At 37.9% G+C, this 17,720-nt stretch overlaps 1 protein-coding gene and 1 pseudogene across 3 annotated transcripts in view; both read right to left on the bottom strand.

Annotated features, from left to right (window-relative positions):
* Positions 1 to 8,462: 8,462 nt before the first annotated feature.
* On the bottom strand, positions 8,463 to 9,439 carry LOC102949049 (annotated as a pseudogene).
* Positions 9,440 to 14,788: 5,349 nt separating this feature from the next.
* The window catches only part of SPAG1 (sperm associated antigen 1), a 66,829-nt gene continuing 63,897 nt past the window's right edge, over positions 14,789 to 17,720 (bottom strand). For all 3 annotated transcript variants that reach the window (XM_042972689.1, XM_042972688.1, XM_042972690.1), the window contains 3 exons: positions 17,230 to 17,385; positions 15,875 to 16,246; positions 14,789 to 15,772 (listed from right to left, as the gene is read on the bottom strand). In XM_042972689.1, coding sequence (XP_042828623.1) covers positions 15,641 to 15,772; positions 15,875 to 16,246; positions 17,230 to 17,385 — 660 coding nt within the window. In that variant the 3' untranslated portion in view covers positions 14,789 to 15,640. The remainder of the gene's footprint in view (positions 15,773 to 15,874; positions 16,247 to 17,229; positions 17,386 to 17,720) is intronic.

Below are 17,720 nucleotides of genomic sequence, written 5' to 3'. Positions count from 1 at the left end.
ACATTGATCATTTTCTTGATTTTCTCAATATCTTACAGAAATTAGTCCAAGTCAACTGGTACAGCTCCAACTCATTCTTTTTAATGGCTGCATATGATGGGCATTCTCTTTGGCTCTTTTGTTTCCCACCCCGCCCCACTCCTCTACAAAAGTGTGCAGGCAGCCCCTCATATTATATAAGTCCTTATTTTCTGGTAGTTTTAATTATGGGAGATAGTTTCATGGATTTCCGATGTCTAGGTTGCAAAGTCTATGTAGTTTTAAATTTAATAAGGTTATCAAATTCCCTTTTTTAAAAAAGGCCATCAATATTTACAGTTCCACTAACAATAGGTGAGTCCCCTTTCCCCTGCATTCAACCAATAGTAAATATTAGAGCTTTATAGTTTTTACAAGACTATTTGGCATAAAGTAATATGTATTATTTGATTTTATGTTTATGTATCCCTGGTCACTAGTGAATTTGTATATCTTTTTGTAGGAGGAGAATTGGTGGTATTTGATGTACTGTTTTCTAAACTGACTTTTATATCTTTTGCCTGTTTTTGGAGGGGGTTTTCTCTTTATTCAGTTTGAAAGGGATCTTTATCATAGCTATTATATATTTACAGTTATTATAATTATCTATGCATTGTATATAACTATTAGTAGTTTTTTGTTACAGGTTATATTTTTGTCCAAGTCTATTATTTGACCATTTGCTTTATTAACTTTTTTTGCTGCACATGGTATAAACAATGTAGAATTTTATTAGGTTGAATCTTTAAGTTTATTTGTTTATTTTGATAGAGTGCACATGCACAAGGAGGGAGGAGCAGAGAGGGAGAGAGAGAATCCCAAGCAGGCTCGGCACTGTTAGCATGGAGCCAATGTGGGGCTTGAACTCACAAACCATAAGAACATGACCTGAGCTGAAATCAAGAGTCGGATGCTCAACAGACTGAGCCACCCAGGTGCCCCTGCTGTGCATTTTATTTTAAATTTACTTGGAATGTTTCTAGACTATAAAGATAAGTTGCAAAGATAGTTCAGAGGCTTCTCATACACACTTTTCACACACACACACACACACACACACACACACAGACACAATTTTGCTATATGAAAGTTCTATTATCTAATTTTATATTTCAGAACTTCCCATCATAGTTAAGGTCTCCTTTGCTCCTAAATTATACTTACAGTCTCCTAGGTTTCTTGGAAGATTTTTTTTTTTAATGTTTATTTTGAGACCGGAAGCATGCAGGCCGGGGAGAAGCAGAGAGAGGGGGAGAGAAAGAATCCCAAGCAGGCTCTGTACTGTCAGTGCAGAGCCCAGAGCCTGACACAGGGCTTGATTTCACAAACCGTGAGATGGTGACCTGAGCTGAAATCAATAGTTGAACACTTAACCATCTGAGCCACCCAGGCGCCCCCTCTTGTGAGATTTTTAAATTTTTTACATTTGCTTTAATCTGTCTTGAATTTGTTTACTATAATGTAGAAGTCCAATCTTATTTTCTTCCAATGGAAAGCTGTTTCTGTGAAGTTTTGTTTATTTTTTAAATAATCGATCCTTTCCCATTGATCTGAATGCTACCTCTCTATTGGAATTTCTAGATTGCTACCAAAAAGCCTGCTGGGATTTTTATTGTGATTCCATTGAATTTATAGATCCATTTGGGGGAAATAGGCATCTTAACCATAGTGAATCTTTTGATTCATAAACATGGCTTATCCATTTATTATTAAGTTTTTAAATTTCTTTCAATAGTGCTTTATAGTTTTCAGTATACGGATATTTTTTTAAATCTCAATTTCTGATTGTTAGAAATACTCAATTTTAAATACTCAATTTCTGATTATATAGAAATACAATTGATTTTTGTAGATTGTTCTTGAATCCTACAAACTTGTAAGTCATTTATTAACTCTAAAGAGTTTTAGTACAGCCATAGGATTTTTCTACATAGACAATCATGTCTCTGCAAATAGTTTTATATCCTTCTTTCCAATCTAGATGCCATTAGCAACATTTTTTTATTTTTTTGGACCTATTGACTTAAATCTCTAGTAAGATATTAAATAGGACTGGTAAAAGAGACATCCTTACCTTGTTTCCAGTCTAAGTAGTCTTCCATCTTCACCTTTTATTCCTTTTGGTAAAATCTTGACAAGCTTAAAGGGGTGGCCAGTTTGGATTGATTGGAGGACCCCAGAGTTTACCTGTAACTTATTATTTGAATTGAGTGGTTTGCTTTTTTTTTTCCTTCAATTTTAAAAATTGAGATACAGTTCACATATTGTAACATTTTTAATGTGTAAAATTCAGTAATGTTTAGTATATTCACAAGGTTATACAACCCTAACCATTACCTAATACTAGAACATTTTCATCACCCCCAAAAGAAACCCTGTATCCACTAGCAACCAGTTCCCATCTCCCCAGTGGTCCCCCCACGACCCCCATCCCTCATGGTCTTCTTAGCTCCTGGAAACCACTAAAGCTACTTTCTGTTTGAATGGATTTGTCCATTCTGGGCATTTCACATAAAATTCATATAATATGTGGCTTTTTATGTATGGCTTCTTTTCACTTAGTGTTTTCAAGGTTCATCCATGGAGTAGTATGTATCAATACTTAATGCTTTTTATGGGTGAATAATAATATTTTGTATGGTTATAACACATTTTTGTTTATCATCAGTTGATAGACCTGTGGGTTCTCACATTTTTGGCTATTATAAATGATATCAACATGTGTGTACAGGATTTTGTGTGAACATGTTTTCAGTTTCCTTGGGTATAATACTAGGAGTGGAATTGTTGGGTCATATGGTAACACTGTTTAACTTTTTGGAGAACTGCCAAACTCTTCCAAAGCAGCCGCATCATTTTGCATTCCCATCAGCAATATGTATACTTCCTAATTCTTCCACATCCTTATCAACATTTGTTATTGTCTGTCTGGTTTTTTTTTTTTTTGTCTGTTTTATTATAACCATTCTAGTTGAATCTTTGCCCTTGTCTTCACACACATATGAATTAGGATTAAAATTGTTCCTCCCAACCCACTGATTAATTATAGTAAATATTTGGTCCGTTTTCAGGTAAGAAGCTGACATAAAAGAGATCAAATGTAAGGTAGCCAGTAAGGTTCAATTTTTAGCAGTTTTTGGATTTGACAGGTCACTTTTTAAACCCTAAGGAAAAACAGAAAACCAAGTCAGTTTGGTTCCTGAGTTTCCTGTCTGGCTTCTGCCTGCTACACAATGAAGCTTCCAGCAGCAGAGTTATTATCACTAGGTTTGTATTGCTTTCTGATATTGAAAATTCCGCAGAAAAGTAATTTAATCATACTGAGCTCTTTCTTCTCATCCACCCAAGTCTGTTCAAAAACCTGGCTTAGACTTTACTTTTTCCTGAAAATGTTCTTGATTTATTCCTCTTGGCCCTTGTAATAACTTTGACACTCAAACATTGCGTTGATGCTTTTGTTTCCCCTACTAGAGCTTCTGGAACTTGGTTTTATTTTGTTTCTCCCAAATTAGTCATAAGCTCATTAAAATCAGAAACTGTCCTTTTTACTTATCCTCCACAATACTTTATTCAGAGGGTCTTGAGTAGTTTAGTTCACTTACAATGCTTGTGCAACTCAGATATTAGTAATTGCACAACTTGCCTTCTGGCATATTGGGTTGTATATTCCAACTTGCCTAAGAATTAGAAGAGATATTTTAAAAGTTAAGTTCCCAGCCCCTTGGACTCAAGATTCTCAAGCAATTCTGAGCAAATATTCTAAGAACCACTGTTTGAGAAATATTTAGAAGAGCATTATAAATTTGTCAATAATAGGAACTTCTCTAATCTGAATTTTGTTCACCAGAGCACCTTTTTAGGGCAGTGTCCTCTAGATTCATTTATTGAACATTTACCAAGCACCCACCAGCCTATGCCAGACTCTGAATATGCAACTGTTTGTGTTGACATACCTCAAAACAGTGACAGGTTGGAAAAGAAAGATGCATGTTGTTAGATTCTCTGCTGCTCAACCTGTGAAGTAATTTCTTGACTTTGTCATGACTAATTCCCAGGAGATGGTAACAGATATCCAAGGCTAGTCACTTCTCTGGCTGTATTGCTTCTATTGGAGGGGTCTTAATGTATATCTCTTACCCAGTAAGTGAATAATGAATGTGTCCATAATACTGTTTTTAATGTAACTTATTGTGTCCATAATACTTGAAAAGAGCTGTCTTTTTCTAGCAACATAGATGAGATATACATATGGGAAGAAAGCAATTATAAACATGGAAGGAAAGATAAAAGTACTAAGTACCGCCAGGTATTTTACATAAACTACATCATACTACAACCCTGAACGGTAGGAAGATATCCCTCCTCATTTTGCAGATGAGGAACCTAAAATCCTTGAGATTATACAGAGTTTTATATGAGCTCATTACTCCTATCAGAGTTAGGATTTAATTCCAGGTTTATGCTCTGAAGTAGTTCCCCAGAGAAAAAGAGAAGAGACAGCTGTGAGAGTCTCTTCTACTCTGATCTCCTGCTTGTTTTTCATTGATCTTTGTACCATCGATTAACTTTGAACCATCTCTTTACTTTGACGTGTGGCAAAAGGCATCAAAACGTATGAACTTGAAGAAATTCAGTACATTCTGGAGACAGATCCCTTGTGTGGAGACCTGAGAGGCAGGACTTCTGCGTCAGTTTTTGGGGGTCCTTGTGGTGGTCTAAGTGGTGGCAACTGGCTGAGAGAGTAAAACACATTTCAAACGTGAACATACTTTGCTACATCTTGTTCCTAGATGGCAAATATAATAGTATATTAGAAAAACAAGTATAAAACATATCTTTGAAATCACTTTAAAATAATGATCTGTAACTCATGATTAATTATTCTGTTTGCACACAAATACCATCAGCCCTTAATACTTCTTCCTGAGAAGTCCTCTAGTGAAGAGCACATTTCCAACAGTGAGGCGCCACAAGTCGGTCACGTGAAGGGAGTTTTCACCAAAATGCATTTAAGAAGTGGAAATGAAAGTTTTCCTGACAAACAGCAGATTCTCAATCTGTCCATCATGTTGCAGTGTCAACTTACAGAGCCCTTGGCATTCTGAGATCTTGCTCATGAAGAAGGTGCTCTCTGAAATTGCCTGGATACGTTATTGATCATCCTGAGCAACTCAGAACCAAAGTAGCCATTTTAGATTCAGTCTTGTAGCTGCCCTTAAGGCTTTGCCGCTTTACCTTTCAAGTTTCCCCTCCTTTGCCCACAATCTCAGCATAAGAGCAAAACCAGTACAGTCACGGTTCATCAGCATTTCAGACTGCATAATATTCTGTTGTGTTCTTATTTGGACTTCAATGTAAATGGAGTAGAGTTAGATAAGGATCTCCCTTAAAAAAAAAACCTCTTCAGGCCACAGTGTAACCCAGTTTTATGACAAAAAGCTTCTGGATCTGATAAATGTTGTTGGCAGTAGTTTGAATAGTGTTGGGAGATAGAGGCCAAATTTCTTTCAAAAAAGGAAATTTGGGAGGTAAGAAAGAAAAATGGAAGAAGTTATCTATTTTTGAAAATATGGTGTAGGAAAGGATGGAAACTTGGGAGATTGAGAGAAGGACTTTAAGTGAGGAAGAGTTGAGTGGGTTTGGAGGCTGAGAGGAAGGCTGTAATTGAAAGGGAAATATGCAAAAGATGGATTTATTCTGGGAGGAAAGCCCTTGAAGAGAGGATAGCATGAGGGATCAGCACTAGAAAGGAGGGGGAAAATTACTTTCTGAAAGAGAAGGAACAGGGAAAATCTGGTCATTAGTCAAAAGGGGAGTAGATTGGAGCAGTTAGATGAGATGGCCTCCTTTGTTTCAGTTAAGGTCAGGTAGCTGAGCATGATCACAGATCAAAACACAAAAACAGTGGTTAAAACTATAGTAGAGCTATGCGTACGGCACTATGAGAAAACAAAGATCACTTAACTCAGCCAAGGCAGGTGAGGAAAAGCCTCTGGGAGGGGACATTTGAACTGGATGTTAAAGGATGCCTAGGAATTAGCTTTGTGGTTTTGGGAAGTAAGAAGGAAGAGAGAAGAGCAGGGAAACGTCTGGTGCAAAAGCAGTCGATGTTGAGTGAATGTGCCCTCTCTGGGTAATAAAACAGTTTGCCTGAATGAATATTGGATGCGGAGGTTGAAAGAGCCAGAAAGGTCTAGGAGGAATCTGAAGTTTCTAGCTTAGGCCAGACAATGCTGGTATCTTTCACCAAGATAAAGAACAAGTGAAACCTAAGTTTGAGGGAACAAAGAGTTCAGTTTGGGGCATTATTACATTTGAGGTGTCTATGAGGCATTCATGTGGAGATGAACAGCGTGAAGTTGGTTTTACGGATTGAGAGATCAGGAAAGACTATACAGAAACAGATCCAAGTCTTTGGATATAATTTTAAACAATCCAAAAGTCTTAGTGGCTTAACAAAAAAAAAAGGATCATTTCTCATTCATGCTATCTGTCCAGTGCAGACTGGTAGGAACCCGCTTCAGACCAACACTCAAAGAATCAGGCTGATGATGGAGCTGTCGTCTTATAACCCACTAACTGGAATGTGAGGCCTTTCTCAGTTACTGTAGCAAGGGTGAAGACCATGCAGGGCCTGTACCAGCTGTGTGTACTTGGGCCCAGAAGGGACACATCACTTCTACCTCTACTCTGTTGGCAGGATTTGTCATGTGTCCCTAACCACAGAGTTTGAAAAGTTCCATCTTGTGTATGCCGAGAAGGGGAAGAAAACCAGGCAACGCCTGACTCACAAAGGAACCACATCTATAACTAAAACTCTATTTCTACCATTTTATATGCAGCATACAGCTTTCTGTTTTATCCAACTATCATTCCTTCAGGCCTATCACATAGACATTCTGCTCCTCTAAGATTAAGAGTACATGTAGTTCCCTAAACACGCCCCATTATTTCACACTTGCGTTCAACATGCACCTTCGATGTGCATCTGGATGCCTTTGTGTCTCCTCTTTCCTCTGCCTGGCACACCCTCTTCTCATCCAAATGACAAACTCAGGCTGCACAGTTATCTCCTTAAAACCTATCTTAACCTCACAGGCAGTACTGGGCATTTCTCTTGCTCTACATAATCACTATTACGTCTCTATTAGTTTAACAAGATAAGTAGTTTATATGTTCATTGCCTCTACAAGCTGTAACTTAAAGACCAGGCACCTTACTAATTATTCCATTATGTTTAATATTTTCCATTAAACAGCATAAGTTCAAAGACTTGAATCTTGGATCAACTACTTGCAATATTTGTAACCCTTGTTAATTTACAGGGATTTAATATACATTTTCTGTGTTTGATTTTTTCTGTGCCATAGTTTCCTCATCTATAACAGAGTTGTTATAAGAATTAAATTCGTGTGTAATAAACTATACACATGCCTAGCACAAAGCTCAAAACCAAGTACAGTAGTTTTTTTTTTTTTTTAATTGAAATGTTTGACATAGTGTGTAAATTTAAGGTGTACGTAACTGATTTGGTACACTTATCTATTGTACTGCTAGGTAGCATCTTTATCACCTCACATAATTATTTCTTTTCTGTGGTAGGAATAATTAAGGTCAGTCTCTTAGCAAGTTTGATGTTTATAATATTGTTGTCTACAGTCATTATGCTGTGCATTAGTTCTCTACGACTTAGCTGATCTTCTAGTGCTAGTTCGTTCATGTAAACATCTCTCCTATTCCCCCAACCTGGTAGTTCTACATAGTAACTATTATTTTTCTATTTTTAGGAGTTTGGCTTTAAGATTCCACATAAAAGTGATATCATACAGTATTTGTCTCTGACTTATGTCACTCAGCATGTCCTCAAGGTCTAGTCATGTTGTCACAAATGGCAGGATTTCCTTCTTGTGACTGAATAACATTGCATTGTCTGTTGTGTATGGGTATGTATTATCTTTATCCATTCATCAGTTGATGGGCATACTCAAACTGTTTCCATATCATGGCTGTTGTGAATAATGCTACAATAAATATGGGATTGCATAACCTTCAATATCCTGTTTTCATTTCTTGGGGTATATACCCACAGTGGAATTGCTGGATCATATTGATAGTTCTATTTTTAGTTTTTTGGAGGAACCTCAAAACTGTTTTCCATAGCGGCTGCAGTTTACAACCCCACTAACAGGGTACAAGTGTTCCTTTTTGTGCACCTTCTCACCAGTGCTTCTCTTGTCTTCTTGAAGACAGCCATTCTAATAGGTGTGCGGTGATACCTCATTGTGATTTTGTGATTAATGATGTTAAGCATCTTTTCATGTAACCTCTAGGCCATTTTGAAATCTTCTTTGGGAAAATGCCTATTTTTTATTTGGATTGGTTTTCATTATTGAGTAGTGTGAGGGTGTGTGCGGATTGTGTGTGTGTGTGTGTGTGTGTGTGTGTGTGTGTGTATTTTTCTTGTATAGAACTATATGCTGGTGACAGTTGGAGCCTGGGTTCTCTGCACAGAGACTCTGATGTGGTCCTTTGTAAGACGGTCAGTGAATTCCTGATAGGTGACTTGGTAAACACAGTCAGAAGTGAGCTGTAGGTCTTGGAAATGGCATCAAAAACAGCTTTGGCAAAGTTGCCCAGAGGGTGGCAGTGCAGCCCCTGGCTGAGGTGTAGCAGTCATAAATACCAGCCATCATCGTAGCTTCTTGGGCACAGAGGCTGAGACAGAGCCAGTGCCTCTGGGCAGGGATGAGGTGCACTGGCACAGCCACAGCAGCAGGTCACCTTGCGTGGCATGGTGTGGGGCTTGTGGATCTTGTTCCTCCAGTAGCCTCGCCGTACAGGGACAACGGAAAACCTGGCCAAGACGATGGCCCCATGGATGGCTGTGGCTACCATCGAGCACTTAATACCCAGAACAGCATGTCCATTGTAATCTCTGCTGGCAACAAATACCTTGAACCTGGTCCACTGGCGAGCAAGGGTTTGCTTTTGAACAGTCATAATTTTTAAAACCTTATCCTTGAGGGATGCCCCTAGGACAAAAAAAAAGTCAATGATCTCAGATTCCTTAATGGGCAGGGAGAAGAGAGAAATCTCCACCAGGGACATGATCTTCATGTCCTTGACCAGGCAGCCCAGCTTGGTAATGGGGATCCACTTCTTGTCCTCAGCCTTGCCTCCACAAGCGCGTTGGCCTTGGTCTTAGCCATGGCCCAACCATAGCTGTAACCCCAGCCCTGGATGCTGCTGCTCAAGCCTCTGTGGAAGCCAACATGACCTCCCATTCCAGGGCCCCCAGGCCCTCCAGGTCTAACTAACACCAGTGTCATCCGCCACTTGGCGTTTTCTCAAAATGTTTATATATTTTGGATATTAGCCTCTTACCCAATATCTGCTTTGCAAACTATTTTCTCCGATTCTGTACCTTTTCATTTTGTTGATTTCTTTTGCGGTGCAGAAGCTTTTCAATTTGATGTAGTCCCACTTGTTAATTTTTGCTTTTGTTGTTTGTGCTTTTGGTGTCATGCAAAAGTCATTGCCAGGATTGGGGCACCTGGGTGACTCGGTTGGTTGAACTTCTGACTCTTGATTTTGGCTCAGGTCATGATCTTATGGTTCATGGGATTGAGCCCCACATTGGACTCCGTGCTGACAGCACAGAGCCTGCTTCAGATTCTCTCTCTCCCTTTGCCCACTCCTCTGCTTGCATGCTCTCTCTCAAAATAAGTAAACATTAAAAAAAAAAAAAAAAAAAAAAACATTGCCAAGATCAATATTGAGGAACTTCTTTCCTGTTTTTTTGTTGTTGTTTGTTTTTTCTAGGAGTTTTATGGTATCCGGTCTTAGGTTTAAATCTTTGACCTATTTCAAGTTAATTTTTGTGAGTGGTATAAGATGAGGGGTCCAGTTTCACTTTTCTGTGTTTATGCCATTTTCCCAACACAATTTGTTGAAATACTATCCTTTCCTTACCGGGTATTCTGGCTGCCTTGTTGAATGTTAGTTGACCATATATGTAAGTGGTTTAATTCTGGGCTTTCTGTTCTCTTCCACTTGTCTGTGTGTCTTGTTTTTATGCCAGTACCATGCTGTTGCAATTACCAAAGCTTTGTAGTATAGTTTGAAATCAGGAAGTGTGATGCCTCTGGCTTTGTTCTTCTCATGATTGCTTTGGCAATTTGGGCTCTTTTCTGGTTCCATACAACTTTTAGGGGTTTTGTCATTGTTTGGTTTGGTTTCTATGTTTGTGAAAAATGCCATTGGGTCTTTGATAGGGATTGCATTGAATCTATAGATGGCTTTGGGTAATAGGGACGTTTTAACAATATTAATTCTTCCAATCCATAAGCATGGAATCCTTTTCCATTTGTGTAAGGTTTGATTTCTTTCAATGATGTCTTGTAGTGTTTGCTGTACAGACCTGCCTTGGTTAAATTTAGTCTGGGTATTTTGTTTTTGATGCTACTGTGAATGGGATAGTTTTTACCTCTTTTTCAGATGCTTATGGTTACAGAAATGCAACTGATTTGTCAATTTTATATCCTGCAACTTGACTAAATTTATTGATTAGTTCCAATAGTTTTTTGAGTCTTTGGGATTTTCTCTATATACAACATAAACTGCAAGAAAATTTTTGCTTCTTCATTTCCAATTTGGATGCCTTTTATTTGTCTTGCCTAATTCTTTTAGCTAGGGTTCCCAACACTTGTATTAGGAGTGGTGAGAGTGGGCATCTTTGTCTTGTTCCTAATCTTAGAGGAAAGCTTTTGATTTTTCACTGCTGAGCAAGTTAGGTGTGGGCTTGTCATGTATGGCCTTTATTGTGTATGTTCCTTCTGTTTCCAGTCTGTAGAGTTCTTAAAATGAAAGGATATTTTGTCAAATGCTTTTCCTGCATCTGTTCAGGTGACTGTGTGATTTCTATCTTTCATTCTATTAAATGGTGGTATATGAAACTGATTTGCCCATGTTGAACCACACTTGATCCCAGGGTAAATCCTACATAGTCATGGTGTACAATCCTTTTAATGTGTTCTTGAATTTGGTTTGCTAATATTTTGTGGAGAATTTGCAGATCTACAGTCATCAGAGATACGGGTCTTTAGTTTTCTTGTAGGTCCTTATCTGGCTTTGATATCAGGGTAATGCTGGCCTCACAGAATTGGCCTAGAAGTATTCCCTCCTCTTCAATTTTTTGGAAGAGTTTGAGGATTGTTAACTCTTCTTCACGTTTGGTAGAGTTTGCCAATGAAGCCAGTTGATCCTTGAATTTTCTGTTAGGAGGCTTTTGATTTCTAATTCAATCTCTTATTATTAATCTGTTCAGATTTTCTTTCTGATTCAGTCTTGGTGAATTCTGTGTTTCTAGGAACTCATCCATTTCTTCAATTACTTAATTTGTTGGCATGCAACTGTTCATGGTAGACTCTTAGGATCCCATGTATTTCTGTAATGTCTCTTCTTTCATCTCTGATTTTGCCTTTTTTTTCTTAGTCTAGCTAACAGTCTGTCAATTTATCTTTTTGAAAAATGTTTTGTTCTTTTTTTGTATTTTTTTCTTGTCTCTTATTTCTGATCTTTATTTCCTTCCTTCTAGCTTTGAGCTTAGTTTGTTCTTTTTATAGCTCTTTAGGTGTAGAGGCTGTTTGAGATCTAACTTCTTAACATATGCATTTATCATTCTAAACTTCGCTCTCGTAACTGCTTTTGCACAGGTTTGCTGTTTCCATTTTCAGTTGATAAATTTTATTTCCCTTTTAATTTCTTCTTTGACTCCACTCATTCAGAATTGTGTTGTTTCCACATATTTACAGATTTTCCAGCTTTCCTTTTGTTGACTTGTAGTTGCGTACCATTGTGGTCAGAAGATAGATTTCAATCTTCTTAAATTTGCTAAGACTTGTTTTGTGTCCTATCATATAATCTATCCTGGAGAATGTTCCTTGTGTACTTGGGAAGAATATATTCTGTTGCTATTGGATGGAAAGTTCTATATGACCGTTAGGTCCATTTGGTCCAAAGTATGATTTAATTCTAACATTTCCTTGTTGATTTTGTCTGGATGATTTACCCATTGCTCTAAGTGAAGTATTAAAGTCCTCTACTATTATTCTATTCTCCACTTCTCCGTTCAGATTTGTTAGTATTTGCTTCATATATTTAGGTGCTCCAATGTTGAATGCATAGAGTTTACGATTATTGTTATCATCTGACTGTAGTGACCCCCTTTATTATATAATGACCTTCTTTGTCTCTTACCACTTTTGGCTTAGTTTGTTTGGTCTAAGGGCAAGTACAGTAATCCCTGCTCTTTTGGTTTTCACTTGCAAGTAGTATCTTCTTCCATCCCTTCACTTTAAACCTATGTGTGTTAAAGCTGAAGTGAGTCTCTTGTACAGAGCATATAGTTGTCTTTTTTTTTTAATCCAGCCATTCTGTGCCTTTTGATTGGTGAATTCAATTTACATTTAGAGTAATTATTGATATGTAGGGATTTACAACTGCCATCTTCCTGGTTGCCTTCCTGTTCTATATTTCCATTGTTCCTTTTCCCCAGTTCTTGCCTCCCTTCTGTTCCCCTCTCCTTCTGTTTCAACTCTGTAAATTGATTTTCCACAGTAGTATATATGGTTTCACCTTTATTTTTTGTGAATCTAAATTTTTTAACATGAGGTTTACATAAAACATTTCATACATGGAAGAGTCCATTTTATGCTGATAGCAACCTATCTTCATTTGTCTATAAAGGGTCTATTTTATTCATCTTTTACTCATATATATTTTCTGACAGCAAATTTCTTTTTATATTGTGTACTGTCAGCAAATTATAGTAGCAAGTTATTTTTAATACTCTTTTCCTAAAGGAAAAGGTGAAAAGTACTCAAATTCAGAAAACTCTAATTCTGTAATATGGTATATTATAGTTGTGGCTAATATGCCATTTTATAGAATTAGAGTTATCTAAATTTGAGTATTGTTCACCTTTACCAGTGTAAAGATGGTTTCATGTCCCTGATTAGCATCTTTTTATTTCAGCCTGAGGAACTCCTCTCAGCATTTCTGCAGGGTAGACCTAGTGGTGATAAATTATTTCAGCTTTGGCTATTGGGCAAGTCTTTCTCCTTCATCGCTAAAGTGTAACTGTGGCTGGAAGTTTTTATCTTTTGAGACTTTGAATGTCATTCTAGGGTTTTGCCACTGAGAAATACGCGGACAGCCTAATGGGGCTTCCTTTGTAAGTTACACTCCCCCAGCCGTCTTTAGGATTGATTTTTGGTGGTTTCCTTGTATCATGTCTGGGAGGTGTTTCCACATTGAGATACTACGGTGATCTATGTGAACTCTGTGACTTTGGATGTTCAAGTCCTTTCCCCCAGGTTTGGGGAATTTTCAATTATTTTTCAAACTAAATTTTCTGCCCCCTTCTCCCTTTGGTCTTCTGCATCATTTGAGAATTTGTATTCTCTAAGTCATTTATTCTGTCTTCCAACTGCTCTATTGTACAGAGTCTTGCTATAGTAGTCTTCATCTCATTCACTGAATTCTTCAACTCCAGAATTTGGTTCTTTTTTGTGATTTCTCTCTGGTGATTTCCTTCCTAATATCATTGAGTTTTCTTGTAGCTCGTCGTGTTCTTCAAAACAGCTATCCTGAATTCTTTATCAGCTAGATCTGCAACATCCTGTCTTTGTGTGTAGTCGTTGAATTATTGGTGTCTTTTGGAGGGTGAAATATTTTTTCAGGTTTCTTGTACGTTTGCATGGCTATTTTCACATTTGAAGTAACAGACGCCTCCCGAGTCTTCACTGGTTGCCGTCAGATGAGGTACTATCACTGGTGTCACTACGTCAGAGGTGTCCTCAGCCTTTGAATGGGTGAACCTGCTCCACTCTTCTTGCTCCCTCTAGTGGCAGAATTCTTAAACTTTTCCATCTTTTCTTGTAACTCAAGTCTAGCTGCTGGAACCTTTTGTTTTCCAGAAGGTGGTGCTATAGCTCCACAGCTCTAGCGTGTGATTTCTCCCTTGCCCAGACTCTTGGTCCATTTTTCTGAGAAAACTCTGATCACCGGGCCTGCTCTCACTGCCCCGCTCAGGAGCACGCGCGGGGATCCAGCACATAGTGAGAGGTGGCGTGAATTTAACTCAGGGCTTTGGGGAGGCCTGTGGACCCAGTGGGGCAATCTGGTGGGGAAGTCTTTGAGTGGGATACTCCCAGAGGCAATATGGGCAGACTTCCTGCTGAAGTCTTGAGGAACTGCATTCTTTTAATGCTCTTTGATATTCCTATCTACAGTTCCTTCACCTTGTCTTCCCTCCCCTCACTCATGAAGTTCCCACTTCAGTATCCTGGCTGTCACTGGACAGAAACGGGTTTCTCCAGCCATGACCCACACAACTGGCACCGCTGGGCACTCACAGCTTTCCACCTCCTCTGAAGGAGAGGTGACCACTGCTGGACAGCCCCGTGCAGCTAGGTGCTGGGTACGTAACTGTCAACAAAAGAGTTTCCTTTTTATGTCTCTACTGTAAAGTTTACTAACATTAAAAAAGGAGAATCAGCTTTTCATTAATGAACAAAGAGTTAAAAAGAAAAATGTCAGTTTGAAAGATACCATTTACCCCCAATGATTTTTTAAAATTCTATTAATTCCAAAAGACTAAAGAATATGGAAATAATGAAAGTGATACTCACCTGTGATATTCACTTCTCAAGAAAGAATGCTCCAGAAAAAGAACTTGATAAAAACTATAGCAATAAATGACAGTACATTGATAGAGACCTGAATGTTTTATTGTAAGAAATACCTTTACTTTGACCCAGTTAACAAAGGAGATTTTAATAAGACTTCACTTTTCCGTTGAGGGAATAAATTGGGGGGGGGGGGGGGGCGGGGAAAAAAGGGTGAAGACAACATCTAAACGTTGGGGAAAATGTGGAGGGGACAATGCAGGCTTAGTCTGCTTTTATACAGTTGTTTGGGAAACCGCATTTTAAAATCTAGTAAAAAGTAGTAAGTAGAAATTTTTGCCAATTTTTGTTCTTTATTAGGCAATGTTTCCACGTGAGAAAAGTTCTCTTATAGCTCTAAGTTAATAATTTATTTAATAACCATTTCATATTGTAAGATTTAAGTGTTACATTTCACCTTAGCAGATTGTAATCCAGAAGTAGTATAAAATAGTATTTATATATATATATCATAGCAGGAAATAAAGGTGATATAATAATCACTGTTAATGATTTTCACTTTTAAAGAAATACACTTCTATCAAACTTAAGAGGAATCATTTATGGCCCAAAGGAATGGAACTCAAATTTTTAACGAGTTATTAAAAGAAAATTTAGAATATAAATTAAAATGTACTTGAACAAGTTCCAAATATACTTATTATTAAATATAAAGATGTTGGCTTTGGTACGTAGGAAAATATTTACAACTAATAAAAGCATATCGTAGAATATACATGTTCTCTATATAAAAATACATAAAATATTTTACAGTCCAAACCAAAGGATCTTTTCGAAACCAGGTTTTATCCATGCAACGCTATTACAATACCATCCCATTAGCACTACTGGAACTCATACATGCATGGAAGAAATCTAACAGTAGCCTTCATTTAAAGCTCATACTTCCTTCTTAGGGCCTGTACATCTTCTAAAGTATAATGTTTGTTTGGTGTGTCTGAGAGGTCATCAAAGAGCTGTTCAATTTGCTCCTTTTGGCCCTTGCTAATTAGTGTCAACATCATCTGGAAGAAGGAGAAAAACTGTATTAGCTTCATTTAAAAATGAACATTTTAAAGTTACAGACACCCTAAAACAAAAATCAGTATCTATGTTTTGCCACTTACCTTGAACCTTTCTGCTTTACTTAGATATAAAAGATGCTGATACACCAAAGAAGGATCTTTCCCAATAAGATTATTTTTCAGAGACTGAATGAGGAGGAGGAATGTATCCCCTTCAAGTTTGTTACTCAACAACACTGGCAAATCTTTCGGTTCAGTGACGGCTAAAAGGTGTGCACAGGCCTCTTTATCGTTCCTCGTGCTGATGGCATTTATGACCTGACCAAATTCATAGGCATTGGTAGGCCTGGCGATCGGGAGTGTTTCACGGTATGCTGGTGGCCCATTGGTTGTGTCCTCCTTCCTGGTGGCAAAACGGTCACTGGACACCTCCTCAGAGGTCCTTTCAGGCTCTTCTTCATGGCCTTCGTTCACCTTCATGAGGAAAAAAAAAATTATACTGTGACACAACAACCACTGCACAAATTCTAAGCTCTATTTATTAAAATGGGAAAGAACTGAAAAACACTGGTAGACTCTATTTTAGTCAAATTCTAAGTGAAAAAAGTGTATACTTTATAATGAATAGGAAAACCTACTCTTTTTAGGAAGTGTTAAGTATCCATTCATGAAAGTATGTTTTTAAGTTTAAAAAATTTTTGACACTGAAAATATCATGAGGTTTAGTTTTCTATGAAAGAAGACCTATAACAACTTTACCTCTTTTTCGTGACAAATATTTCCTCACATTTAACAGAGACATGAACTTAAAATATTTTTTCTTCCCTCCTTGGAAAATACTTCTAGTTTCTCTCACATATTCGCCTCTTACTCTTAGCGGAAATGTATGATAAATGGGATATGATATTAGCATCCATAAGGACACAGGAATTCATGAGCTGACATTCTTCACTGACGCCAAACGAAAAAGCTAGAGCGCAAGACACGGAGTTTGATTCTGGGATACTCCAAAATCTCCGATTAGGCCAGTCTTGTTTCAGAGTGCTAAAAAGGTCTCAATCAATAAAAAAATCCCTATGGGGTATGGCTGGCAGGGCCACGGACACTGAATGAGTCCTGTCAGGATTCTCCAGGTGTACCCTGAAGCAAATAGGCTTCCAGAGCAATCTGGAGCAGAAACAATGCAAACTATAGGCCAGATGGGGGTGGCTGGGGGAGAGAAAGGAGAAACCTCAGGAATGCAGACTCCCAGTACCCTCGATGGACACAAGCTGGGATCTACAGTGGCTAATTATAGCAAAGGAAAATTTTGTCTTTATAACTGGTTAAAATGTCTTTATTGGACATCCAAGTAAAAAGAAAACAAAAAATTTTTTTTGTAGAACTCAGAGAAATAGGATTTTAGCATCTACGAAATCCCCCAAAGAGTACTTTCAAAGTTAATCAAATACAAATACCTCTTGAATTTCAATTTTCCTTCTCTCTTTTTCTTTGTTGAATGATGCATTATCCTTAAGGAGTCTGGTTACCTCTTCCAGTTCCATCTTTGCCTCAATAATACTTGAATCCAGCAGAAGAACTTTATTGAGATCGTTTAAACTTTTCTGATAATCCTGAAAGTAGAAAGGCAGAGAAAATAATTTTTATGACAAAAGAAGAGGCACAGATTAACCCAAACAGAAGTGAGACTGAGGGGCGGAGTGGCACAGAATGTGTGCGGTGGGCTCTCTGTAGTGTCCTGATTACAAAGTCAGGCCCACAAAGTAGTCTCGGACTGAAGTATTAAAACCCATAAAAGCGAGCACAGAATCTGGAGTTCTTAGACTCCAGTTCACTTGTGTATCACAACCATCAGTCCCGGATGTACAGGAGGCGTTTGCTGTCTGCGAAATGAACGAACAGCCTCATGTTAGTAGTACCTAACTAAACAAGAAACTGGAACGGGGGC

The sequence above is a fragment of the Panthera tigris genome, chromosome F2 (genome assembly GCF_018350195.1).
Source record: "Panthera tigris isolate Pti1 chromosome F2, P.tigris_Pti1_mat1.1, whole genome shotgun sequence".
NCBI classification, from domain to species: domain Eukaryota; kingdom Metazoa; phylum Chordata; class Mammalia; order Carnivora; family Felidae; genus Panthera; species Panthera tigris.
This window is presented reverse-complemented; position numbering and strand designations above follow the sequence as displayed.